Source organism: Diadema antillarum, unplaced genomic scaffold (assembly GCF_040938485.1).
Source record: "Diadema antillarum isolate AM-2024a unplaced genomic scaffold, OU_Dant_1.0 scf00000116, whole genome shotgun sequence".
NCBI lineage: Eukaryota > Metazoa > Echinodermata > Echinoidea > Diadematoida > Diadematidae > Diadema > Diadema antillarum.
The window spans coordinates 377922-405176 of NW_027271005.1; the positions used below are offsets into that span (position 1 = coordinate 377922).

The window sequence follows — 27255 nt, forward strand, 5'->3', positions numbered from 1 at the left end:
CAATATTGACATATCACTGATGAACAATAATGTAAATGCCAAATAGACCTATCCTGTGACCCCTCCCATTTTTTTTTTTAGGAATGCTTCTATTCATTATTCCATTAGAAGTAAAATTTCTGATAAAATTATCATCTGGTCTTGCAAAAATCAAAGAAATAATTCTTTGCATGCGACATACACTCCCTGGTCTACAAAAAAAAAAAAACCCTGAATAATTATGCCACAATACGAACAATCCTTCCACATCCTAGTTCAGACATATCAACTGAGTCAGTACTTTCTGTCAAAATGAACCCAATTCTGTTGCAGATCCCCTACTGTGAATAAACAAAAGTTACAAAAAGATTGCATTATTGCACTGATTAGTTTTGTTACCTATTGTTGCAATATATGCACTAATTCTAACATACGTTTTGTTTCCTTGATTATGAAAAAGGAAAATTCTCAGCGGAGTGAATCATCAAATTTCACACTAACTTAAAAAGTAGCAGAACTTTGCATTCTGTTTGCATGAATGGATCAAGCAGAAGAGCTCAGACACACAATAAAAGAAAAAAAAATGATATGCAATGAACATTCAAGAATTTGTAAAATGCTACGCATTACCTTCCCAGTAGAAAAATGCAGCTTTTGGCATGAAATCTATACTCTTGGTAAACTGCATGCAAATTCTGATTTTAAAGCATGCATTTCAGTCACGATCAGTGCATTTGGGGATAGGAGGGACTTTGAAACCGCCTTTTCTGGCAGACTGCATGCACCACATGGCTAAGCTTTACAAGCCTGTTGTCCTCTATGAACGCCGCAAGTAGCCAGTGATTCCCGCATTGCCCTTGAAATCGCATGAGTCACATGACGGCAGACAAGCAGTCGACACGGTGACATCATCCTCTCATTAATGACGGGTTATTGCACTGCCCGAGATTCACCTGTGGTCTGTGTGATCGTCACAGCTGAGGCGAATTCACTCAATAAAAAACATAAGACAGACTTTTTTTTTCTCTCTTTGATGTACAAAGTATTCAAATATTCGTTATGCATGAATGGGGATATATTAACCTCCCTTGGGATAATGAACTAAGAATCTTGAATTGCTTTGCCTTTTTGCCCTATGAGGCAGCACTTTTCTTGATCCTTGAGTACCTGGAATCGGTATGTGATCGGCTGATGAAGAAGCTATTACAGTATTGCTGGTAAGCTACTGCTTCCATTCTCCCCAGGCACCTTGAACACATGGATGACGGCCACTGAATCATCTTGGATACTTGGCAACGATGAAAAAGATGTCTATGATGAAGAAGAGGTCTTTGTCGTCACCCCAACAAATGCATCATCCAATCCCTCCACACTCCCATTCTCTACCTCCATCAGTCCATCACTCCCTCTGCTCTTCTTCCATCTTCAATATTTCCTCTGTCTTGATATCTAGTAGTAGCCTAGGTTCAAGTCTTTTCTGAGAAAGGATTTGGAAAAGAGTTAAAAAGATTCATAGAACCAGAGAGTCTGGTGTTAAAAAAACTCTCATCAACACCTCTCCTCCTGCTCCTTCTCTCCCAGCCCCTTCCTCTCCAAACCATCTTCCCTTCGATAGGCATGAGCAGTGGAGTTTAATGATGGGTGGTAGTCTCTTCGTACTAGACCCCCTTGAGTCAAGTAGGAACAGATAATGATACAAAAGAAAGAAAGTAGAGCATGATAGCATGGAACCTAGGTTAATATCACGAGGGTTACCCCTGTTCCGAGTATGATGACCAGCCTTGGTGGGAGAGGGCACGCGACAATAATGACCGATTATTGGCCGTGGTTTGATGAGGATTCCAGGTTAGCGTGAGTAATTCATGCATCACGGCGGATTCGCACAACTGTCTGTCATTACTGGATAACTCTGCCAGCTGCTTGGGGGAGAGAGTGAAATAAAAGACACACACACAAATCTCTAATCTCTGATTTGACATTGATATGACTTTGCCCCTGTATCCTTGAAGATGAAGGCAAAAACTGAGTTTTACAACTGTCCCTGCTTCGAGAGGTGCCATGGTAACAAAAAGCAAGTATGCAAATCAACTGGAACAAATCAATTCAGTATTGAGTCTATTCAACTGAAAATCTGCAGGTCCAGGGTCTATGGATCACGATACTCAGAGCGTCCAAAACAATGACAAAGTCCCTCTATCATTTTGATAGATAACTGTGATCATGCACATTGATTGTCATGACACATTATCATCATGTGTGCTACTACTTCTACCATTAATTCTACCAACACTGCCACTACGTTCAGATTTGATGGCTTGTATGTGACAACAATATTCTACATGTTTACCTTTGATTCATCCATATCTACTACCTTGCTGAAAAAAAACACAACAACATATCAATTCACAGCATAAATGGAACATGGCCAAGAATCCATTGCACAACATAACAGTAGTGTAGTGTGGTTTGCCAGGTTGAGCATGTTCTCTCCCACACTCTTTCCCCATAACTAGAGACAGAGTCAAGATTGAACTTCTACATGTAGCACAGCAAACAAGTGTCAACAAAAACAAACAAACAAACAAACAAACCCCCATTATGGTCAGAGCGGTTAAGTTCCTGGATCTCAAACAGCTGACTCCTGTTTTAAGTCCAGGCTGGTGCAAGCAACCACTTTAACGGTCTATTTTGTGCAACTTGACCAAAGTGTACAACCATATGACTAGCAATACTTTGACAGTAGTTGATAAACACAAAGTTGTTTTGTAATGCATTTATAGTTCGGACCTGCCTACGCCAACCACTGCCGACTACACATCTCCACTCCTCGGGTCAAACTGTGCAATGGAGCTGCACAGTGACAAGGCCTCCCAATCTACTCACGACAGAGTTACTAAACACAACAACTCAAGTAACAAGATCTGAAAGGCATTTGCAAACACGTTTTGATAGTGGGTATTTAAATACATTTCAAACATGGGAAAGTTGATAAATGCAGCCTCTTTTTAAAAAAATCTGCTGCACTCACTCACTTTCATGTTTGCTGTTTCAGATATTCCATACACCTACGAGTCAATCACACAAAGTATTTTAAAAACAACAAGCTAAAGGTGACAAATCCACAGATGATGAAAAGTCATGAATAGATTATATCTACTCTGAAGTTCATCGCAGAAAAGGAAGCCCACTGATTATTCTTCCCCACAGCAATAACATTTCATATACTTTGGCTGAATAAATAAAAAAAAAAAAGAATGACAGGACTAACTGACGTCAAGTTGCTAACTCCATATCCATGGTAACTTGATACAGCTTGTGATTAGCACATTGACTGGCATGTTGGCACAATGTTCTACTGCTGCCTTCACGAAGATATGATCTCTACATTCTCATAATCTCACGCGACAAAAATCAGAAAGAGCTAAGCAAGAATCAAAGCTGCATGAGCCATTCTTATTCATGGGGCATCAATCATGTCGTTGATATTGTCACTTGCAAGCAATCTTATGGAGAAAATGTCCTGTTTATGTCGTATGCCTGAAATGATTGAAAACGTCTTCCCAAGCAACCAAACTGTGAAATCATGTTGAAGTCGAACCTATTTGGACTGAAGAAATAGCTTTGACTTTGAGAAAATTCAACTTTTGAGGGATTAAAATCAACAGAATATAAAGTGAAGAGGACTTCAAAAGACCTTCGACTTGGACGATTATTCGAATTACGTGAGATCGACATAAGCAAGGGTTGATTGTAGTTACTGAAAGAGAGTGGCCCTTTAATCCCTGTATTTTGTTTGATAACATCTCGTGCAGCCTTGAACTTGAAAGGAAATATGCGACCTTGAGCGGTCATCAGCTGAAGCCCACAGTGGCAGCACAAAAACACTGATTAATGGAGCAACGTTTGACTCGCAGAGATTGCATATGGCGGAAGGATGCTCGCTGTCAAGACTGGTTTGCCTGCGGTTCATCTCGACAAATGTTCGGAGGACGCATTAATCACTTCCAGTCCACCTTACCCCCCACCAATCCAACCCCCTCCCCCAAACACACACAAAGTCTGACTACCAAGTCCAACATTCGCTCACTGCAGAAAGGCACTTTCCCTTTCTTACTATGTCATGACAAAAACATTCACATGTTCATATTCATTCCAAAGAGAGATTATACGAAATCAACCTGAAGTTACATGTATTTTGCCCATGCCTCAACAACTAGATGCAAATCTCTATCTTTCTCAGCTAAATTGGAAGGCGTTTACAGCTAAGAAATGCCCACATTGAACCATTTCTAGAAATCTTTTCACTTGCCACTAAATCCCTCAAGAGTACCAATTGTTTATACTAAGTGGTATGTAATGTGGGTGTACTATGGCTTTTTAAAAAATCATAATAAAGCATCTACTAATGGTTTATGGAAAAAAGAAACCCACAGGACAATAAATCTTCTGCATGATATATGAAAAAGTCAAGGACTCAGTATCACTGACAAATAATAACAAATATTTGCCCTTTGTTTACATTCCAAACAAGGAAGTGACCCCCTTTGCTGATATGCAGAGGACTACCCTGGTGATTAGTGGTGTACAGTGTATCTGGCTGCCCAGATTTGCACACTGCACCCTGTTGCAACACACACCACATAATCTTGTAGCATATCTGATTTTGGGCCATCACAGCACAAGTTTGAGTCAATGACAAGGAGTATCAATGTTCTTTCCATCTTTAACATTGTATTCATTTCATTTCATTTCATTCAAAAAAAATATGTAATCAAAAAAAATTGTGCTGTACATAGATTAGAGAAGCCACCATTCCTACACTGTGAAAATCAGGACTGAAAACTGCTCATTTAGCTTCTCAACACATTTTCAGGAAAAAAAAATATTCCATTGAAGATTGTACGTTTGCACTAATACTACAGGTAATATCCAAGATAACAGTTCTTTTTGGTTTTTCCTTTGGCTGTTACTACTTAAGTTCCAATTAGAATCTTGAATTTTCTTTTTATATGTTACTCCTATGTTTCTCCAAGGTCGTCATCCCAGTCAAGCACACTGGTAATCAATGACAGTCTCCTCCGCTTGCACTATGAAATATGTAAATGTTCACACACTTCATTTCTTTCATGTACCAGTGTGTCTTATGTTATGAGTAAGATTAGATATAATACACAAGTTTGTATATCATTTTGTAATTTTTCATAGTTAACCTGTTGTTAATCTATTACATTCATTTCTTTTGATTTGTACAAATAAAATAAACTGAAACTGAAACAACTTGACATCAGCAGAGCAGGATGCAAACTAAAATACATGAAACTGAACAAAGAAATGACAGAGGCAGAAGGACAGATAATAAATTGTCATATTAGGTTTCCTACTTGCTCTAATAGCAGGTGCGCAAACAAAGACTGATTTGACTTTGTGGAAATACCAATACCATATTCCTGGACTAGGCCGATACATTGCATCAACCCAAGCTGGCAAATGCTGCATTGCTCACAAGGCTTTCTCTGAACAACCGCTGGTCAGAAAAACTTGAGAAGCACAGAATCATTTGTGGTCAAGAGTCTGGTTACCTGCATTACAGAGAATTTTCACATTACTGCAGGCTAGTTAAAAGGTGTCCCATTAGGATAATACTGTAAATCAATTATTAAGTCTCATGTCATGTTGAGTGTGGATTTTTGAAAAGAATTTTTGTGAATAGATTGTGACACTATCAAGCATAGTTTAAAATTATATGGCATTTGAAGCCTGCAGTTTGACTTGGTATGACTTCATAGAAGGCCTGTCTACTCTGAGAGAATCAGAATGAAAAATTTGCAGATTACTCCGCCATATACTTTCAGCCAAGATTTGCCACATTCAAGCCCGAGTCAAGCCTGAGTCTCAACAGACTGCGATAATGAGCCTGAGAGCCAACAAAAGAGAACTTGTCTTCTGTTACCACACATGTAACAAATTCTCATCTCGCATACATGACACAACGAACTGCAACGAACATACAGCATTTTGAAAGGGCACTTTCGATTGTCCCTGAACATGCATCTCCAAGCCAGGAAGTGGCCTTCCTGTAACTTATACTTTCACCCCAAGAGGGATAAACACACAAGACTTGCATTGTTACCATCAGATGCATCACAATACATTTCTCTTGTTGCCATGGAGACAGAGCCCCTCCTCTGTCTGGTCGAGGTCTGCGAATTAGAAGACTTCCTGTTCTAGCGCAGACTGGCTGTGCTGATAAACAGCGTTGAACCTTGGTATGTAGGAATCAACGGAGAACACACACGCTATCGGAAACTGCAGGCACGACCCTATAAAGGAGTTCAACTCTCTACCAAGGCTAACCCTAACCCCTCCTGAAGAGGCGTAAAGTGGACGCAGCAGCGGTCAGATCACTCTGCAAGGATGAGATGACCAAAGGCAGCAAACTTGAATAGCTGATGCCCATTATCTGTCAACCTGACCGGTCACTTTTCTCTGAATGCATTTCAATCATAAATCTATAATTTGCTTGCAGTAAACCTCTCAATCACACTGCTCCTTTTCTTGGAACTTTCCATCCAGTGAGCAGAGTTCATTTCTTACAATAGAAGTCCCGCTTTTCTACGCATCATGCTGAGTAATTAGAGTGAGGGATCAGCAGATTGAGCATCATGAAAGAAAAAAAAAAGGAGAAAAAGAAAATGCGGTAAAATGCTCCAGATCAAGACCAAAAAATGACACATCAATCAAAACATGAGACAATTCTCCACGTCTGAAATGAAATGATACAAATTGCTTTGAAATTATGAAAAACAGCATCACTCCTATTCAATTGTAAGATCTTTCATTTCTACTAATGTGTGTGTGTGTGTGTGTGTGTGTGTGTGTGTGTATCAGAGACTCCAACCCTAAGCACCTTCTGATCTGGAGATTCTCCCGCCTGAAACCCCTAGCAAACAGGAGACTCCAACTTGCAAAGTTCCTTGCAAAGTTCCTTCCAGGGCCCGCTTGGGCCCTGGCAGCTTTAATAATTAGGGTTCTTGATGCTCTCTCGTGATTTCTAAGGCTTATTTTTCAACATACATACAAAGACAAAAAGTAAGAAATCATTTCAAACGGGAGACACAGAGCCAGGGCGGGAGAAATTAATCTCAATTGGGAGAACGGGAGATTTTGCAAAAGTGGGCTTTCGGCGGGAGATCTCCCGTCGAAAGTGGGAGAGTTGGAGTCTCTGGTGTATAAAGGGGGGGGGGGGGGAGAAGGGAGAGAGGGAAGTGTCCAAAAAAACATACAAAATGTAAATGAAATCAAGCTGTAGTAGAACTTGACTGCTCTTTCACTGCTGGGGATGTGTTTATTGTGCCTTATTTGTTTTATATTCCCAATCATGAACCCTCAAGGTACAATGAGCCCACTCACATGCAGCAAATGTTCTGCCCCAGTGGAAAAAAAAATCATACTGATGGATGAATAAGCTCTTTTTATCTTTCTTTTTGTTGGTTACTGTAGACTTATCAATCCTAATCTATTTGGAGGAAACAGGTTTAATTTCACAAGTCACTGCATGCACACTCCAGGCAAGAATGTTATATGCCCACAGGGCACTGCATAATATTGATGTATGTCATACAACGGTGAAAGAAATGCATTACAAAAGACAGCCCAATCCCCAGGGAGCAACATAGCATGGAACTGCCTTGATTGCTATGAGGTTTCAGACTTACTTACAAGTGAACTCGTTCATACTTGTGTCTTCGACAGTCTCTCAATGTGTTCAAACTCTAATAACAACAAAATAAATGTTCTTCCATGAAACAGGTGTCTCACAAGTACCCTTACGAACGAGAGTATGATCCTCTAACAGTGACCATAGCCGAGGTGACTACACGGTAAAGCTATTCTCCAACTGATCAAATGTCTTTATAGAGATCAAACCATTCAGACTGCAAATGCACACCATGAATCCAGCAAAGATTGATGGCAAAACATCCTCAGACTGTTATAACTGGCCAAACACGATATGGGTATTTGGGAGGAACATCAGTCAAGTTTGCTTTCAGACTTGAAAACAAAATTATATTGGAGTAGCAGGAAGCTTTCTTCTAAACAAGTTTACAAAGAGATTGGTTCTTCTGACAATCTGAAAGGGCCCTCTGATTGCTATTTACCAACTCCTACATTGGAAGACTTCTCTTTCAGCTCCTGCCCCTCCCCCACTTAACCTGCTGACATGACGTGCATAGGGTTCAGTGGCAGACATTTCGCCAGCTTGAAATAACATCAGGTGATCTGTACCAAACATGGAAAGCTAGACTACAACTGTGATAACAAAAACACATCAGCTCCAATTTCCAGCAACGCGTTTAAGTGGTTACATTGTACCATTCCCTTTGGAGACTTGGGAAAACTGGGTAAAAGCAGTAAACATGTTTTCCACTTGTCGAAACTGCTGGCGAGAAATCCACACATGCCCATTTCGGTTGCTGTCTCACTTTTTTCCTATTTAATTTTTAGAGTTCACAGGTCTGCATCTGGTATGTAGTTGCTAAAAGGAGGCTTTGCAAATTTGTTCGCGGGTCTGGACCTTTTTCTATCTTGGAGTGAAGCATCTCCTGGAATGCGACCAAGCTCACCCTGCGTTTTACTGGAATCCTCAGTGGGTGACCAAAATAATTTGATTTATGATTGACATGTGAAGTAGAAACATTTTGTTTGGTCTTACCCCCCTTTCAGACCAGAGAGTTCTCTTGATTTACCTTGATTTACCTTGATGTTGGGCATAAAGTATACTGGACTTATTTGCTATGGATATATGATGTATGGCTATACAATGTTTCTATGTGGTTGAATGTTCGCAGATTGAAACAATGGTAAGAGTATTATTTCAATAAACGCAAGACGTGCAACGTTCATTTGTGTCTGAATACTTTCATATCCATACGTTGTATGAGCAGGCAGGGCTTAGTTGCAGCACTCACAAGGGTCAGCACGAATTACCAGATGAATGCACTGCACGGTAAAACACAATGTGCAAAACACAAGGGAGAGATTGATTCATATTCATGAGCTTCCCACAAATATGATGGAACATGAAGTTATGTACCACACACACATACACAAAGGGAGAGTAGGGACTTATAGGATGATTCTTGGGGTAAAACCAGGGGAGGTGGCACCTCCCTGGGTAAACTCTGTCCTTGGGTGTGACAAGTGTGACAGTTCTTGGCATCAAATGAGAATTGTTTCAGACTTGTGGGAGGGCAAGATGATGTCAGTGTTACGAGGGCCTCTCGGCAGCTGTTCAATCTTTTCACTACTCTGGTTTCTTTCTCTTCATTTTTCTATGGGAACAACAACAGCAAAAATGGAATACATGATTTCTACCAGTTACGAGGTACTGAGAAGTAACTGAACATTGCATGCAAAATCAGTTTCAAGATAGGCCTATATTAATTTAAATATTGCCACTACTTCTACAAGAGTTTGTGGGTTCTTTTAAGCCACACTGAAAGGTGTGGCTTCTTTGGAAATGTTATCAAATTAAAATTGTGTACATGTGTTCAGATAGGCTTAGAGAAGAAAATGAAAATTGGCTCATGCAGTTGACTTTTCACCTCTTTTTTTTTTTCTCCTCACGATGAATTCTATTCATGTTTTCCTTCTTTTCACATATTTTATGCTTGGCCCTTTTCGCAAAAATATGCAACAAGCTACATGTAGTATCACGACTGCACAAACAACACTTACAACATACAATTGTATTTCTCTTTTTTTCTGCTTTTGTTTTTTTGGTGCATGAATCAATGGTAGCTCTGCCCTGTTTTGAAATTCCCACCATACTCGCAAATAGTCAATTTGCTGAAGTCATGCTACGTCTCCTATTGGGGCGTGCCATGATGATTGGCAACTTGATATTGACATCTCCCCGCATGACACCATCAATTTTTTGCTCTGTCACAAGACACCAGACAACCGTTCCCTGATGAGTGACAACACAGCTGAAGACTTGGCCAGATGCGGTTACCATGGTGATGTTTGAGTGGCAACATATTAAAGACACGTCTAAAAGAGCAGCATTAGGCATGGAACAGGAATGTGCAAAACAAACACCTTGATCTACCCCTCATTCTAGCATTATTGAGTACAGCACGTAGCACGTAGTTTCTGGTATGTGCAAATAATATCATAGTGCAGAGTGCCTTATTTATGGATCAAACAAATTTGTTTAAAACTAAAACTAGAATCCCCGCCCACTTTTGAGTATTTACTGCTGTTATGTTTGAGGTAGCTCTTGTCGAACCTGTGTGATCACTTCATGCACAATGTGTATTTTGCTTCATAGCCTAGGTGTCCGACATTTAACTACTTACAAACAGGATCATGCACGCATTTCTGTTCACAAGAATGTGCACTGGGATTCCCGGACAGTCTGGGTGTATGTTCCTTTTGATGATCATTGTTAGTGCAATGGCTATATTGTACACATGCATTGCGTTCCTTTGGGATGCTTTGAGAGAATAATGCCCACACAGACTTGCTCCTGTGGGACTAGCAAGCACAAACTGCTACACATTCTCACCTTTGCATCTCCGTCTTGGTCCAGCAAGACATTTTCCAGCTTGAGATCTCGATGAACAATGTTGTTCTGTAATGAAACAAAAGACAGATGAAATATGTATCAGTTTAGTTTTGACGATATATGTCTTGGCGGAAAAAGGGAAACACCAGGGTAAAACGAAAGTCACTGACACTTACTGGGAAGCCTTTCCTTCCATGTCAAACACCACAATGCACGATAAATTTCTGTTGAATTTAACCTACATTTTGCTTTTCATCTCATTACCTAAAAACAAAATGTCAGTTGAAATTTTTATTGCAGCTACAACAGCATTAACGAGACTGAGAGCTGAGCTTAGTTGCTACCATGGTAACAATGATAGCTGCTATTTACAAGAAGCGTAAACCTCTCTACGAAATAAACCCCCGAGTCAATGCTAACTCTGTCTAGATATTTAATGCTTAGCTGCTTTTCATCCGCTACATTCACATTTACCTATGGTTGAATACACTTCATCTTTAGTAATCAAATCTTTCCATAAAAACCATGCCTTCCTGTTTTTACTTTTGTCAGGCTCAAATTTACCACATAGCATATCATATCTTCCTCTCTATATTGTAACTCCATTTACTCTGAACAGTCATGGCATAAAGCGTCTGGGGTGACTCTGAGGAAAAGATTGCACTAGACAGCACAAACTCTGAGACTTGCGCTAGGTGAGAGGACTCTAAACAGTCTTTGGGGTGAACATGGCACAGACTTCCGGTGAACACGGCATACACTTCCAGTGACCCGCACTGTTTATGGTGGAGTGCGCATATTATATGTGCATGAGAAACTGCCACCTCTCTCTCTGAGACATGCCCATCCACGGTTTCCATAGAAACGTGTGTCAACCTCGCACTAGATGGAAAGGGGACTCGAAACAAGGGTTTCTCTCAACCCCCCTCCCCCACCCTGCTCAGTAAGTATCAGAAAAATGCTCATTTTCATCGGCATGTCCTCCTAGATGCGAACTCTGAACAGGGTATATATTTCTCTCTTTCTTTTCTTAACTTTCTCTTTCTATGTGTACATTCTCTCTCTGTAATATATGCATTTACGTGTGTGTATGTGTGTGTGTGTGTGTGTGTGTGTGAGTGTGTGAGGTTTCATTCACAGTCTGATTATTTTTTTTGTAATGTATTTGATGGGGTTCATTAAAAGCAGTCAGCCTCAGATTAGGGGACCATCACTGGCTTCCATCGGGCTCTGTGATTGGACAAGCACGCGGAGGCTTAACGGGATGAGTCACCCAAACAGACCACTTGTGGTACCCCCTGTCAAGCAGAGGTCACTGGGTCGCTGGCCAATATCATGACAGCATTAGGAGTCATCTTCACCTGTGATTAGTAATGTGTAGACGGAGCAGTTGCTGTCTGTTTGTTTTGTTCTCAAAGGCCTGTTTCAACATTCAGCCTCTTGAGAATATGGTAATTTACCCATACCCTTCCATAAGGTCATCCAGCTCCCACAAGCAATGGCATACTCAAGATTTGTAAAATGAACTACAACCTTATTTGGTCGGAATCGTCATACAAGAAATGTACAGCTATCATGATAAATTTGCATATCAACGACTCCTTCAAGTGTTTTAGACTTTCGGTTGTATTGTTGTGTACCAATTATAGCATCTGGGATGAAGATGAAGGGTTTTGTTTTATCCTTGGGTTCTTAGGCTCTCTTACATCTAGTACAAACCTATCTATGCAACTGGTTTCTCTAGTTTCAGGCTAGGATTATAACCATAATAAGGTCAAGACATTTCTTTGATTTGATTGTCTTCAAACAAAAGTTTGGATGAAAGAACAATCATGGACAGACTTCTTTCTACTCACATTTTTGAACATGTTGTTAAAAAACTAAAAAAACTAAAACAAACTGTGCTAAGATAGATTGCATGATGGGGGGGGGGGGGGGGGGGGGGGGAGAAAAGAACTAAAAAAGCATGTTTGACAGCTGATACTAGATATTTGACATAAGTGCACACTTACGAAGGACAAGCACAACAAGTAGTGCCATTTCATTGTGTTGTCACAAAAGGGCACTTGAAATTTAGAGCGGCAAAAAAATTCAAAAAGCTAAAAATATCATGTCTAACACACTGACTTTACAAGCGGGCATGTTTCTTTGGTCCCAGGCAACACGGAAAGAGAGTAGAGAGATCTCGAGTTGTTATTTGTGGCATTGTACTCCTAGGACATTCTTCAAATTCTCCATCTATTGTAGCAAATGGCCTGGAGCGGGTTTGCTGGAACATAAGAAGGCGGGGTTAACAAAAGACCATGGGCATCAGTCCCCGAAAAGATCGGCTGATCTGGGGGAAATTTTGATTGACTCATAACTGCTTTCACATTCCCAACCTGTTCGGTCTCACTCCATAGACTCTGACACAAAGGAGAATCGAAAAAGAATTGGAATGTCTAACAGAACTATTTGTGTTTGATTCTGCTTTTGAATGGATTAGACAGACTTTGGGGCCCTGTCACAATGGTTTAACTTGGCGGAGAATGTAATTCTATTCCTGCATCACTGAAAGGCCAGGTGGGTTAATATGACTCATTCTCCGGTACACTTGGGATGTTCTTTTTGACCCCGCCAAATATCAAATTGATGTCAACCAGAACCGTGCAGTAGTGGAAAAAGAGAAAAAGAAAATTCACATAGTTTAGTCTGGTATGTCACCACTTTAGCAGACAAGGGAAAGAATTGGAGGCAAATGAGTTCATCATCAGGGAGAAATTCCATTTGTGATGGCTAAAAATTCCCCCTCTGATTGTTTTCTCACAGGCCTCTTTGCATTTGAAAATGTTATTTTTCTCCTCTAGTGTACAAGTCTTTCGCATAGAAACCACTTGCTATAAAATCATCCACCCATCATAAAAAAACATTCACAATCTATGATCGCTGTGTTACTCTTTAGTCTTTGGCACATATAAAAAATGGATATATCTCAAGTTGTTTGCATGCAGGATGTGTCATAATAAATTCCGATACGACAGGAGACGAGTGTATGAAACTAACATGGGTTGATGGTACACAAGCAAAAGTATAATCAGCTTCACTTTTCACTGCAATTTAGAAACAAGAAGTTCTCAGAAATAAAAAAAAGGAAAAATGTGTGCTGCAGCAGCAAGGTGTACAAATTAACCCATTGAGGACGAGTCCCGAGCATACTCGTGCAAGTGTCTATGGGAAACGTGTGTTGTAGCAAAATAAGCCCATCCTCAACAGGTTAGTGGAACTCTTTACTCGGACTTTTTTTCTCCTTTTCACAGATAAAAGAGTGTGACACTAGCAGCTGTCAAACAGTCTTATTGGCAGGTACGTGATCCAAGCTCAACGACCTGCTCACTGTTGGTTTCATTCAAACTGAACGCCCCTTCCATCGAGTTGACATGTGACAAGTACAAAGTCACTGCGGGGCAGCGCTCGCTCGCTCGCCGGGTTGACGAGAACCGGTGATGACGACCGACTCGCTAGCTGTCACGGTAGATTTCAATTTCCTCACCGCGATGTGGCGTGAACGCAACAAAGAGCGGAAACGGCAGGCCACAACAGCCCAGGGACACATTGAAGCACAAGGGAGAGCAGAAAACAGGAATGGGCGATGGGGGAGGGGTAGTCCAGAGAAAGTTTTCTTTCTACCAGGCTTGTATACTTTTTATTGAACCGATATATGACCTTGGCGCACTGTCAGATGATGTACAGTGCACCGATGTGATTGATACAGGCAGGTAAACAATTAACAATTTCCTTATCACCAACACATAGGCCTAATGGAAGAACATAACCCTGATTTGACTTTTCTGCTTAATGAACTAGTCATTCCAGAGTTCCCTTGATATTTTATTCGGAAAAAACGATGAAAACACAAAAGACAAAACCATTTACATTATACAAATTTACCATGTCGATACTGAGGTCATCATTTCTTACTGGTCATCAACTTTCAAAAGATATAAACAAGGGATGTTTACATTCTTAGGTTTGTTCCTTGACATCAAGAAGTAAGTTTGCTTGACAGGTGGGTTTAGCCCCATTCTGCTCAAACCTGCTTTCCTTGGTCTTGGCCTCTCCCCCTTCAATAAGTACTCCTGCCCCCCCCCCTCCCAAAGTTCACATTCTTTACCACAAAGATACATTTGTTAAAGGTACAAACATTCCACTATCATCCACCACCTTGATGACATTTATGACTCTGTAACGAAGTCTTCTTGTAATTCAAGTGTGCTCCCCCCCACCCCCCTCCCCGTAACGAAGTCTTCTTGTAATTCAAGTGTGATCCCCCCACCCCCCCCCCCCCCCCCCGTCTTCTCAATCACTCATCTACTTCCCACATGTTCATGGGGGGGGGGGGGGGAGGGGGCGGACTCAAGCAGACTGTTGTTTGCTAATGCCAGGTGACTCAGCCACAGATAGGCACTTTACGATAGAATGGTCAAGAGTAAAAGGAATGAGTCATGGCAGGAAAGCAACCTTTAAAATGTCTAAACAGTGAAGAAAAAGGCAAAACAACATAGTAGTGGGTGTCTGTACGTGGGGACAAATTAGGTTTTCGTTTACACATACCACCATTGCTATCTTAAAATCTCTGATAATTCTCTGTCAGAGGTACAGATGTGGTAGTACAGTTATATACACATGCTAGCCAATATAAACTCTGCCCAAATAATGTGAAGATGTTTAATGTGAATTAGAAGCCTGAAAAAATCATACTATTACTGCAGAAGATATCACGAAGCAATATGAATTTCTCTCTGTGACAAACGTGAGTTCTTCATGGTCCAACTCTTTAAAAAGACTTCTGCCTAGAGCATGAAGAACTTCAAACAGGCAACAATATCTGTGCTGTAGTCTGCACAATGAAGACTAGAGGCAGACATAATGCTCCTAAGTAGCACATCTAGGGAGGAAATGAGCATCTAACAGACACAGTTCAACTCCAAGGTTACATAGCTGGCATACTTGGCCTCTTCAATACCAGCTCACTCAAGATCTTTTTCCCCCCTTTCTTCCCCACTTCCTGTAGGAGGATCAAAACCACCAGCTAAAGCCCTTGAAAAAAGCAAGAAGCACCCCCTATAGGGAGGGCAAGAGGGGTGCAGGATGGGAACATTTCCCCCTTCCACTGTTGGCTAAACTCTGAAGGATGACACTGATAAATGTGGCAAAAGTTTACAGATTATTCTCTATATTCTGTAGATAAATGAAGGGGTAACAATGAGTCCAAAAATGAGAAGCGTATTTAGTGCAATGTCATATCTAATTTGTTCAAAATTCTTCACGAGGGTTGGTGTGCGCATGTGTGTTGCATAAAAGTGTGAGAGAGAACGTATGTGTAACAAGGTGAGATTTGAATCGTACCCAAGTACACACTTGTACAATGTGTATAGCCTACACATGTACACTTACTTCAGTTCACTCACTATGTAAGGAATTCTGTTGATTCTGTAAATCTCGATATGCTTTCGATACCAACAAATGAAAGACTGAAACAGAACTGCACATGACGGGAAATAAGATGCATTAAATTCTGCATGAAGACGGTATGGTTTACAATCCACGCATAGTCATAGAGCACAGATTTGAAAAGCTGCTATGTTCAAAGGGGGGGGGGGGGGGGGGGAGAGAAGTCCCATTACATACTATGAGGCGCATCACTGTCACTCAACAGCTAAGACCCATAGAACTTTTGGCTGGTTTGAGTGAACTGGTTACCCCTGCTGAACCACATCAGGCTCCGTGCCACGTGAAGTCAGTGATAGATCTCTCGCCTCCTCCACAGTGGGCCCCCATGGACTTGAGCCTGAGCCAACAACACACAAACTACTCTGTCTGGCAAACCCTTGAACTAGGGGGGAAGGTACCCAAGACTGAGAGTCAGTCCATCCGGTTGGAAGACTTGAAGAAGAAGAAGTAGAAGAAAAGAAGAGAAAAAAGAAGTGATGAAAGAATGAGGAATAGAACTAGAAGGAAGGGGGGATGAGGGAGAAAAAAAATAGATAGATTTGTAGAAGAATGGGTTGAAGATAATGGAGAACAAAGATGAGAGGGGAAGGAAGAGGAGAAACAAAAAAAGAAGAGTGAAAAAAGGAAGGGAAATAAGAAAGAAATGGAAGAGGAGGAAAAGGAAAAGGATGGTGCAAGTCATCACAGTGCATAGTCTGCTTTGCCTGCCAGCATCAGCAACAGTTCTCACTATCAGGATTAATGAAAATAGAGACAGTGCCTGGAAGTGCCATTACTAGTGACCTGAGGGTACTAGGTCATAGCAAATACCGTTCCTGTATCCTCCACTAACCCCTTTTGATAAACCATCAGCATTTTGCATGATGATGATGATGATGATGTATTCGTCCTCGACCACACAAACCTAATGACACATCACAGACAATATTCCCAGTTTATGTTGTGGTTCCCCACAGACACAATTGCACCCCCTGTCTTGCGGCTGACCCAAAAAATGGACTTGTGTAACTTGCCCGACAGAAATCATTGGAAAAAAAAATTAAAATTTTCCTCATGGGAGCAGCAGCACATTACCTGTCTCATATTGTCAATGCAGAAAATTTCACAGTACATTAATTTGTGCCTATTTCGTGCTACTTTTGGACTAGTGCGAATTCTAGAACCCATGAAAATATCTTCACACTTTTCTTTGCACATTTTGTATGCGTTGAATCATGGGCTTCGTCAATGGTACCCTTCATGGTACAAATGTGTGTGTGCACACATATGCCCTTGTCATTTGAGCGCATTTGTGTGTGCAGTAAATTTATTCATATTTCTGTGCAGGCCACACATTCGAATGGATCGGGCAACACAAATTTTCTGGGAATGGATAAAAACGTGAGTAAAAGCAGTTGCATAGTGCAAATTCAAGAACCCATGAGTATGTTTTGAGCCACTCAGCGCCAAAAATCAATCGCATGAAAATATAAACGTTTACAGTATGCAGACAAAAGTGTCTGCTACAGTCAAACACCATATCCCATAAAATGCTATTGATATCATAGTTTCAATGGACATGTGTACTGCATAATAGCTGAGGAAATGCACCACTTTTCATTGACATTGTCTCTTATTCATGACTCATTTCAGAATGTATGTGGACCTGACCATTGCAGAGCAATTATAGCTACAATTGTATGTTACGCATTACACCATTGTCGATTAAGTTTGAATACCAGCTGCTGAACATGTGCCAAACTCATGTTAGCTAGCTCAGCCATTGCGAGAATGCCCGTTCTTTCCCAACCTAAGATGGTGGAACGAGTCTACAAAATGCCCCGACCCATTATGATGTCCCCCAGCGGTCCTGGTGCATCAACTGGTAATTTTTGTAATAGAGAAAACTTTAGTTTATCATTTGTGGGCAGCGATACACTAAATCCACAAGGTGGCTGGTTTTGGGACCCTTACCAGATGGCAGTAGGCCAGAGCCGAGACGATCTGCCTGAAGATCCTCTGTACCTCCTCCACAGGGGTGCTGTTGCTGTCGATGAACTCGTAAAGCTCCCCTCCACTGGCATACTCCATGACGATGACAATCTTCTCTTTGCTCTCAAACACTGTGAAATGTATAGCAAGAAGGGAAACCAAAATGAACACTTCATTTATAATCATTGCAAATGTTTACATACCCATAAATTATAAGACAGGTTGCCAATGTTAAATTTTAATCGTCCACCATGTATAAATGTATGAAATCACTTACACTGTTGCCATGTATAGACAACAATTCAAAATTGCTTGAGGATCCAAGTACCATTGTACATGTGTGCGTACTGTTTGGTTAAAGCAAATTTAGGACATCTCATAAACTTTGTATTTTAATAGGCATGTGTTACATAACAATGTGCTGTAGTTGCACATATGATGTACAAAATTATCACCTAGAACTGGGATGGGTATCACCTTTGATATCATTCAGGTATGAGGGAACATCACAAAATTAACGACTGATGCAAATCCATTTCCAAATTTTATTTTATTACAGGAAGCCTCTAATAAACGTAAGCTACTAAAGTGATCATGTTGGAATGTTGCCATACAACTACATTATCAAAGGCTCTACATTATTTTTCTTAAACAGACATTGCAAAAGGATTTTGTCAACATCTCTAGATTGCTCAGGGTACACAATATCAATAATTTTGATTACTTAGATGTGTGTGTTTTGCATTTTATGAGAATAATGCCACTCTTAACGAGATTCTTTGGTTGACAATATTTGTCTTTCCCAAGAGGTTTTCCCCACACTCTTTGCCTTCGCCTTGAGCTCACAATAACTAAGCAAAGCGGCTCTGATGCGCAATGTTTAACATTCACACAACACCCAGCCACATGCGGGGATGATTCCAGACAAACAAAAGCATGACTTATTTTCATAATTCCTGTCAATATTTGACTTCTGAGCCAGTTGGCGAACTTTGCCCATCCCCGAAAACCCGCGGACTCCAGGAGGGCTGGAGAGGGGGATTTACCTTGGCACACAGCTAAACATGTGGGTGATAGCGGCACCACTACTTTGGTCTCAACCGTACCAATCTCTGTTGTCAGTAATTCAAGCATGACTCACTCCACAGCACAATGCCTTTGTTCTGTGAGATCCTGATCCTGTCATTTTTGCAAAATCTGGAGCCCCAAACACTGCCAAGTCCCTGACAGCAAAATGCCTCTACCCTGGTACTGCAGGTACTTGTGGTTAATTTTTCCCCCGATATTTACCAATTCGTTTCTTTTGAAAAATGGGAGGGGTTGTATGGTATGACATGCATGGTCTTATACTTCACACTTATCTAAATTAAAATGCAATCTCCCGTGAAGGACAGTGGACTACAGCTCGACACTGTCTACTGGTTTCATCATTGTCACTGGCCATGCTCGGCAAATTTCACACGAAGATTTCACAACTATTCTGCTGTGTTTCACAATAAAAGCAGACAGTTTATCTGGAAAATTATTTGTCTGGTTAATTTCCTTGTCCTAAAATACACCTGCATATAAATACTGTCACTCAAGTTCCCTACACGTATATACTATTTTTCCCCAAAAAATACAGCTAGATTCACTGACAAGATTACCATAATCAGTGTCTAAACTGTACCATAATTCATTATTTGTGGCTGACTGAGGAAAAAGACTACATACCGGTAATGAAAACACATGTCATACACATGTACATATACTATTTTGTAGCTCTGTGTGGGAATTCAAATCTGCATGACCATGATCTTCAGATTCCATGCTTTGTGATGGGGACCATAAAAACCTAGGCAAACTGAAATGAAATCATGTACATGATACTCATCCAATTCATCCTACACAAGCTAGATCAGATGCAAAAACATTGTGTAGAACATGATGAGGTCCTTTTTCACCAGCAGCTACATGTATTTCCTGCTGTGTGGTTAAACACTGTCAGCACTGTCTTGCATTAAATGTCATTAGCATTTTGTAATCACGGTGCCCCGTATGTTACAGAGGGATGCAATACGATACAAAAACATAACAGGAAATGATCATATTGGCCAGACGTTTAATGCAATTCTCATCTAAATGATCATGCTGATGAATCTAATGACGTGATTGATGAGATAGGCATGTCTCTTTCCATCGTTGAGAGAGCAGTCTCAGTATAGAAATATATAAAGACAGAATAAAGAAAAGTTAATGAGAGATGTGCGCATTGACTTGTCAAAAACGAAGTAAAAGTAAAAGTGATTGGAGTAGGTACTGCATTTAATAGCTCTTTCAATTGCAGACATTGAAACTACTTAATGCCTGCCCAAGGCATACTTATGACATATTGATTTATCATATTGATATGTCTCTTCTCCTTTAAACTTTAAGAAGATAAGTCCTGACCCTTTAAAGTCACTCATAAAATCATACATACAAACTGTAGTTAAAGAGGCTTTTTTATGATATCAAAATGAAACAATCAAAACAACAGCAGAATGTCTGCAATTTTAATAAGTAACCAATGGGATGATATGGCATGCATCCATCCTGCCCACAGAATGTACTGCCAGACTATGTGCCACCAATCAAACTTTTATTTTTTTTTAAAGACAGATGTCATGTTTCACTCTTTGTTTTGGCCTACCCCATAAATTATATATTTTTGATTAAGTTTCTCTCAATGTAGGGGTAATTTTTTTTTTTTCAGAAAGTACCTTTGCTCGAGTACACACTATTTCAGAGAAGTTTCTCTTTCACATTTTTTTTTCTCTGTTAGGGACATGAACTTCACATTGCTGTTTTTTAAACAACAAAACATTCCCGTGAGAGCTTTGGCATTGCTGAGTGGCACACCACAGTCTGACGTCTAGACTCAACTGTGGTTTGCCATGGCATTGGGGTGAATGTTTGCTCTCTTGGCAAACAATTCTGATAATTTTTTTTTTTACCCCACTGCAGCAGGTTGGTGTCTGTTTTGATCCTTCCTTGCAGTCCACATGACACACTGAACTTTACAGATCTTGATTGATTTTATTTCATTTCTGCATGCTCATAATCAGCACAATAAACATTGCATGCAGAATCAAACACATGAATGTCAGATTTTATGGTACGTGTTCTTTTGTTTTGCCTAGTGAAGCATAATGGATATATGAAGACATTTAGTAGGTAAATTGAAAGGATACATCTATATAAGCAATAGGACTTTCATTGCAATTAGCAAACATACATCATAAATCACTAACAACAGCCACTCCTAAGGAGCCTAGCTAAGACAAGATGATCAATCAAAGTTTGATAAGAAGAGCAAGAGAACATTTAAAGCTTGAAGCCTCTTTAAGCATGACATTTTGCAGAATTTCTATAAAATTCCATCTAATTTCATACTTCTAATTGCTTCTTTGATGAGCAGAACATCACGACCAAAGCATTTTACTTACAAATAATGTCAAACTCCTTAACAATATTCATTTCAAAAAGCATCTCAAATCCACTGAAGTGTGATTTTCAAGCAGATGCTTTTAATAGCATCTGAAACACATATTTGTACAGCCTTTGAGGCACCATTCCAGGGTCATTTGACTATGGGAATAATTGTAACAGCTTTCCGCATCACGGGACTGCGATTAAAAGCCACAAAAGTGGTAGCGAGCTGAAACGACATGATGTGATTAAATCTGCTCGATCGCTGTCATTAAGGAAATTACCAGATGAATTAGACATGTAATATTTGTCCTCTTTATCCAGCATTTCATTACCCATCTGCATTTGGAATGAACTGTGTCTTTCCACTCAGACTTCTTGTGGTTTACATTCAGGTGATATGATAGTGGGATTTACAAAAACACAAATGTGCTGGATACAAATCTTAAGATTTGAGAATTCAAGAAATAGAAGCATGCATGAAGACAAAACAAAGATACTGGGAGAAAATAGTTGTGTCATATATGACCACAATCTACTTATCGGTTTCATTCAAGGACAAAGAAACACATGGTACAAAGTGTCACGAGCCATCACTGAGTGAATTTTTTCAGAATCTAAATTTGTAACATGACTTCCAGTCTTCAGCATTGGCTTCTTTGGAATCATACAAACAAAAATATATTATGTGCACTGTCGGATTTTGACCATTTCATCTTTGAATTCTTCACAAGCACCCTGAGTGCACTTAAGCTCAAGAAACCACATTTTCTGACTTAAATAGAAGTTTTCATTTCTTACCTTCATAGATGTTCACAATATTGGGATGGTCCAAGGTAGACATAAGCTCTATCTCCTGCCTTATTCTCCGCATGTCTTCTGGATCTTCAATCTTGTTCTTTGGAATGGACTTGATTGCAACCTGAGTAAAGGCAATGAGAGATTTCTCAAGTTAGTCGGTGCTAAATTTTACTGTTCACCATAGCTTTTGTTGTGAATTGATGAGCCAAATCTACTTTTTATGATCTTTCAGGATTCATGAATGCTGAATAACACATACTGAATGCATGAAAATGCTTGCTACTAAAACTAGATAAATTTCACACATACACCCTGTACTGACCTACTGTAAAATCAGGGAATGACCCACATGGATACAAATGTACAGATGTACATCCCACAGCTGATAAAGATCTAGAGTTACCACAATCCAAGTTGAGGCAGAACAGTCAACAAAAATCTGAAATTTAAACCAAATATTCTGATTGTGTCACTGTCAACAGGAACTAAACTGTTGTGTTTTTTTTTCACAATAAAACTCAGTGATAGTATAAATTTGTCACTGTTTGGTGACAGTGAATGATGGAAAAATACAGATGAATATTTATGAATACAAATCTGTGTTTAGTTCATATGGTAGGTCTATCCTACAGAAAGCATTGATCAGGTTCTTTAATAGTACACACAATATTAATTATCACGCATTGCTTCAAAGCACATTTAATTGTGGCACCATGCTAGTTGATAATTAACCTTCAGTCTATGTTTACACACCAGTCTCGTATGGTGGATGGTATTCACTATTAAATGCATGACGCAGAGTGATGATCACGTGCACATTCTTTGAAACAACTGTCTGATCGCTATCATTCTCAGAATTACAAATATATCATGTATAGCAGAGACTGGTCAGTGCATATGTGATAAGATTTTACGTAAACATGAGATAAAGTGCTACTGACCCCAGATGTCCCATCCTGCACTGTTTTGAGTTTACATCCACCGTAAACAAGGAAGTGCCAAAGATTTTATCGGCAAATAAGTACATTTTCTGTTACATCAGAAGAGGTTTTAAAATACCACAGGTGTGCTTGAAATAGGTTGGAATTTCAAGAAATAGTTCAATGACTTGTATACATCATGCCTATATGATCAATACCAGGACATAGTAAAGCATTGTGTTACACTGTTTGTGTATCAACAACAATCTGTACAAATTAGGTGACATTTCCATTTTCTCACCTTCTCCTCAATTCAAAGGCATGATAAAGGACTCTATCAGGAGTTATATTTTTGCATCTATAGGAAGGATTGGAGAGGACAAAATTGACACTATAATGACTAACGAAGGGGCAGAATCTGATGAAAGAAACACTATGGAGGAGGAATAAGAGGATGTTCGCAAGAAGTAGGAGATGAGGAGGAAGAGGAGGAGGAGGAGGAGGAGGAAGAGGAGGAGGAGGAAGGGAAGTAGAGGAGGCAGATGAGGAGGAGGAGGAAAAGGAGGAAGAAGAGGGATGGAAAAAAAAGAAGTTATGACACATGTGGAGTAGGCCCAACAGTATTGCAGGGACAGTTTCTCTCAAAGCTTGTTTTGTTGGTAAAGGGATTCAGGTTGTCTCCAAAATCTGGCAAGGCGGAGAACAAAGAGGATGACAATGAAGCTCTTCACAAGTGTCGCTAATGTCAACAAATGGTCATGGATGCCTTCCAACAAGCCTGGAATTCCCTCTGTGGTCATTGTTTGTTGGTTGTACCTCTCTCTCTCTCAGTCATGAGTGTCTTGACTCAGGGTTAAAAACATTAGCAGACTCCTAGTCTGGCTTTTAATCACTTCAGACAACCATGCAGAGACAGAGTAGGTAGATGGTTACTTGCTCTATCCCATTCCCCCTGTCTGCCCCCCTGAAGGACCCTCCTTGTTTCTCCGAAAACTACAATGACCCCCATCACCGCTGGGTGTTTTGGAAAACTTGTGCTGTCTCTCTCTGAATCTATTTTGTTTTTCTAATTCTTAATCCTTAACAACAAAGAAGAAACTGTTTACCACTCCTGAAAATGCATTAAACTTATTTTGCTTTATAGCTATTTCAGATAAACAACACAATGGTGAGCAAGTGTAAGTAAGTAGAAGCACATAAAGTCATATGCTTGATAATTATAATTTATAGCTTCAAGCAATTGCATGGCTGGTAGATCTACAGTTTTTGAGGCTAAGCAGGGAGGTACTCCTTGATCCTTTTCTCCCAAGAGTTGATACAGCATGGAGTCATTCTTGACATGTGTGTGTGATATGAACATGACTAATGACAGTCTTCAAAAGTAGTTACAAAACCCGGAAAATGTACTAAAAATTGTCCTATTTCCCAATCATATAGAATACTTCCCCCCCCCCAAACAAACAAACAAAATATTTTTGAAAGACCTTGATCCACACACCATAATTGCATCATCTGTTCCTCGTGTCATTATCAACTTTTCCTGAAAATTTTATCTCAATCTGTTTATTCTTTTTTGAGTTATTTTTTAACAAACAAAGAGACAAACAAACCAACACTGACAGAAATCCCCTTGGTGGAGGTAGTAAATACAAAATGAACAACAAATGATCGGCTAACCTCAAATATGTTGCAAACAGCAGGATTAAAAAACCATCCCATGCAGTTCCTGTACATGCCTTAATGGTCTTGGCCTAGTGTAAAGAGCTTAGACATATTTTCTATAACAATGCACAGTAGCAGACGGAATCCTTTCAGTTTCATGTCTAACTTTTTTCATTGCATCTCCGTCAACAATTCTCACTCACATTCTGTCTTAATACAAGGGAAGCTTGTAAACAAACCAAGTACCAGTACATTAATTGATAGGCCTAAAGGCATAAGATGCAGCAATATGTTTTACTTTCACCGAGTATGATTCTAAGCACTCTCGATATAAAACAAATTACATTCTAAGGATTTTAGTTTTGGGTTCCTGTCTATACCATTGACTGATGAATGTTCTACAGTCTACAAAACCAATATGAAGACAGTCTCCTGATTTTTTAGCTGCCAACAAACAAAAAACAAACAAAGAGGCACTGTCTGCAAGTTTGAAATCAAGGTCTCTCCTCTACCACACCCTGACACGCTCCTGTCGTCTCCTGTAAATGACTCTTTCTCAGACAGGAACAACAGTTCCTGTCTGATGCTAATACCATTATCCATGACAGTAGCCCTTATGGTGGATCACACACGGATTAACTTTTCATCACAATGGCACAGTACAACTGGATAACTCCCCCTAAGCAAACTCCATGAAGCCAACTATGTGAGCGAACAATGCACTCTTTGTTCTCCCTTTGTTTAGTTCTTGAAGCCACTAGCAAAGACTACAAATCGATAGACTACACCCTTTTCTGAAAGCCTACTATATACCAGAAAAAAAGTGAAGTTTGAAGCTTGATAAGAGGATAGGTTCAAAAAATCTCTACATAATAATGCTCTGTACTTTGCTGTGATTTTCTCAATCACAGCAAAGTCTTCAGATAATTCATGGAATGACAGTACAAAAACAATATATTTTTCAGATCTATTACAATGTTCTTTAATACACACTCAAACAGACTTAAATATTTTTAATTTCACATAAATTAAATGAAAAAGAATTTGTCTCACATCTATGTGTACATTCTATTGTACAAATTTTATTGGTTTTCATTGTGAATTTACATGCCGGTTCCACAGAGAATATATACAACACTTCGAAAAAGATTACTTAGCTATCAGATTGGTTGATTGCATATCATGTGACACAGTAGTACCATTGCATTGCACGCTGCTGCTGGTGAGCTGTGCAATTTTTGTAGAGCAATTTTGGACATTGCACAGCTAAGGTCACCAATTTTAACAAGACTCCCATGTCAATATTAGCTCATGATCAACTCATAATTTTGAATCATTGGCATTGCACACCTCTGAGTCTGATGTCACATTCATATCACAAAGTATGTCTCTTTGCCACACACACTCAGTTACAAGAGCAAATTCAGTCACTCATTTTACCGTCAACAACTTCAACTGATTGCTCTCACATTCAAGCATACAATTAATACAACTGACTGAACTTTGCTGTGCTGTGCCACAGTACGCATGTACACATTTCACATTTTTTTTCTTTAATATTCATGATATGTAATTTTACCTTAATGTCAGAGTATTTTGAACAGGTTCAAATGACACTTTCTTCTTTTTTTTTTTTGTACTGACCTGATTCCCGGTGCTTATTTCAGTGGCAAGTTTCACTTTCCCGTAGGTTCCTTTCCCCAACGTTTTCTCAAAGCGGTATCTGTGTTTCAGCTTGTGACGATGCCGATGGTGCTTGACACTGGCCGACGAGGGGCTAGGAGCCGCACCGGGCAGCACGGGGGAGGATGAAGGGTCATTGCCGTTATCGCTCTCCCTCACGGCGGCAGTGACCGGACTGTCGCCCGTCATATTGCGTCTCACTGACAAGTTGGATCAAAAAGATAACCCAGGCCCAATGCGCTCAACACCGATGCAGGTTATGACCGACGGCTAGTTTATTATTCTCAGAGTTTTATAGTTTATCTGGACAGTCATGAACAAATATCGACCTAGAGCAATAAGCTGCAACAGCTCATTCCAATGTCAATGTCACACAAAGACCAGCTGAGCTGGAATTGAACAAAGGGCAGTACGCTTCATTCACACAGTTGGAGCTTCAAGCCGAGTTACCATGATGGTGTACTTGAGAAGACCGTCGCATGCACGTGAGACTATTCAAGTATTCGACAGTCACTTCCAAAATTGAGTTGTGTGAATATGAGCTGAGGCACACAACTTATTCGAGGCAATTCAACAACGAAGATGCATTGTAATCACGGAACTCCACACACTGTCAGGAGACATGTGATTTAGTTCGCGATAGCAGCTAGACTGACAGCGAGAGGGTGAAACAACGCTCCTTTCAAACGAAGTGAGAGCTTGATTGCTGGGATCGGTAGTATACGCGGC

General features: G+C 40.0%; 1 protein-coding gene across 1 annotated transcript in view; it reads right to left on the reverse strand.

The window, feature by feature from the left end:
* LOC139719868 (uncharacterized) overlaps positions 1–27001 on the reverse strand; it is a 47504-nt gene extending 20503 nt beyond the window's left edge. The window contains exons 1-4 of the mRNA XM_071631252.1: positions 26488–27001; positions 22262–22382; positions 17993–18141; positions 10550–10615 (exon numbers count right to left, since the gene is read on the reverse strand). Coding sequence (XP_071487353.1) covers positions 10550–10615; positions 17993–18141; positions 22262–22382; positions 26488–26715 — 564 coding nt within the window. The 5' untranslated portion in view covers positions 26716–27001. The remainder of the gene's footprint in view (positions 1–10549; positions 10616–17992; positions 18142–22261; positions 22383–26487) is intronic.
* Between the last annotated feature and the right edge of the window lie 254 nt (positions 27002–27255).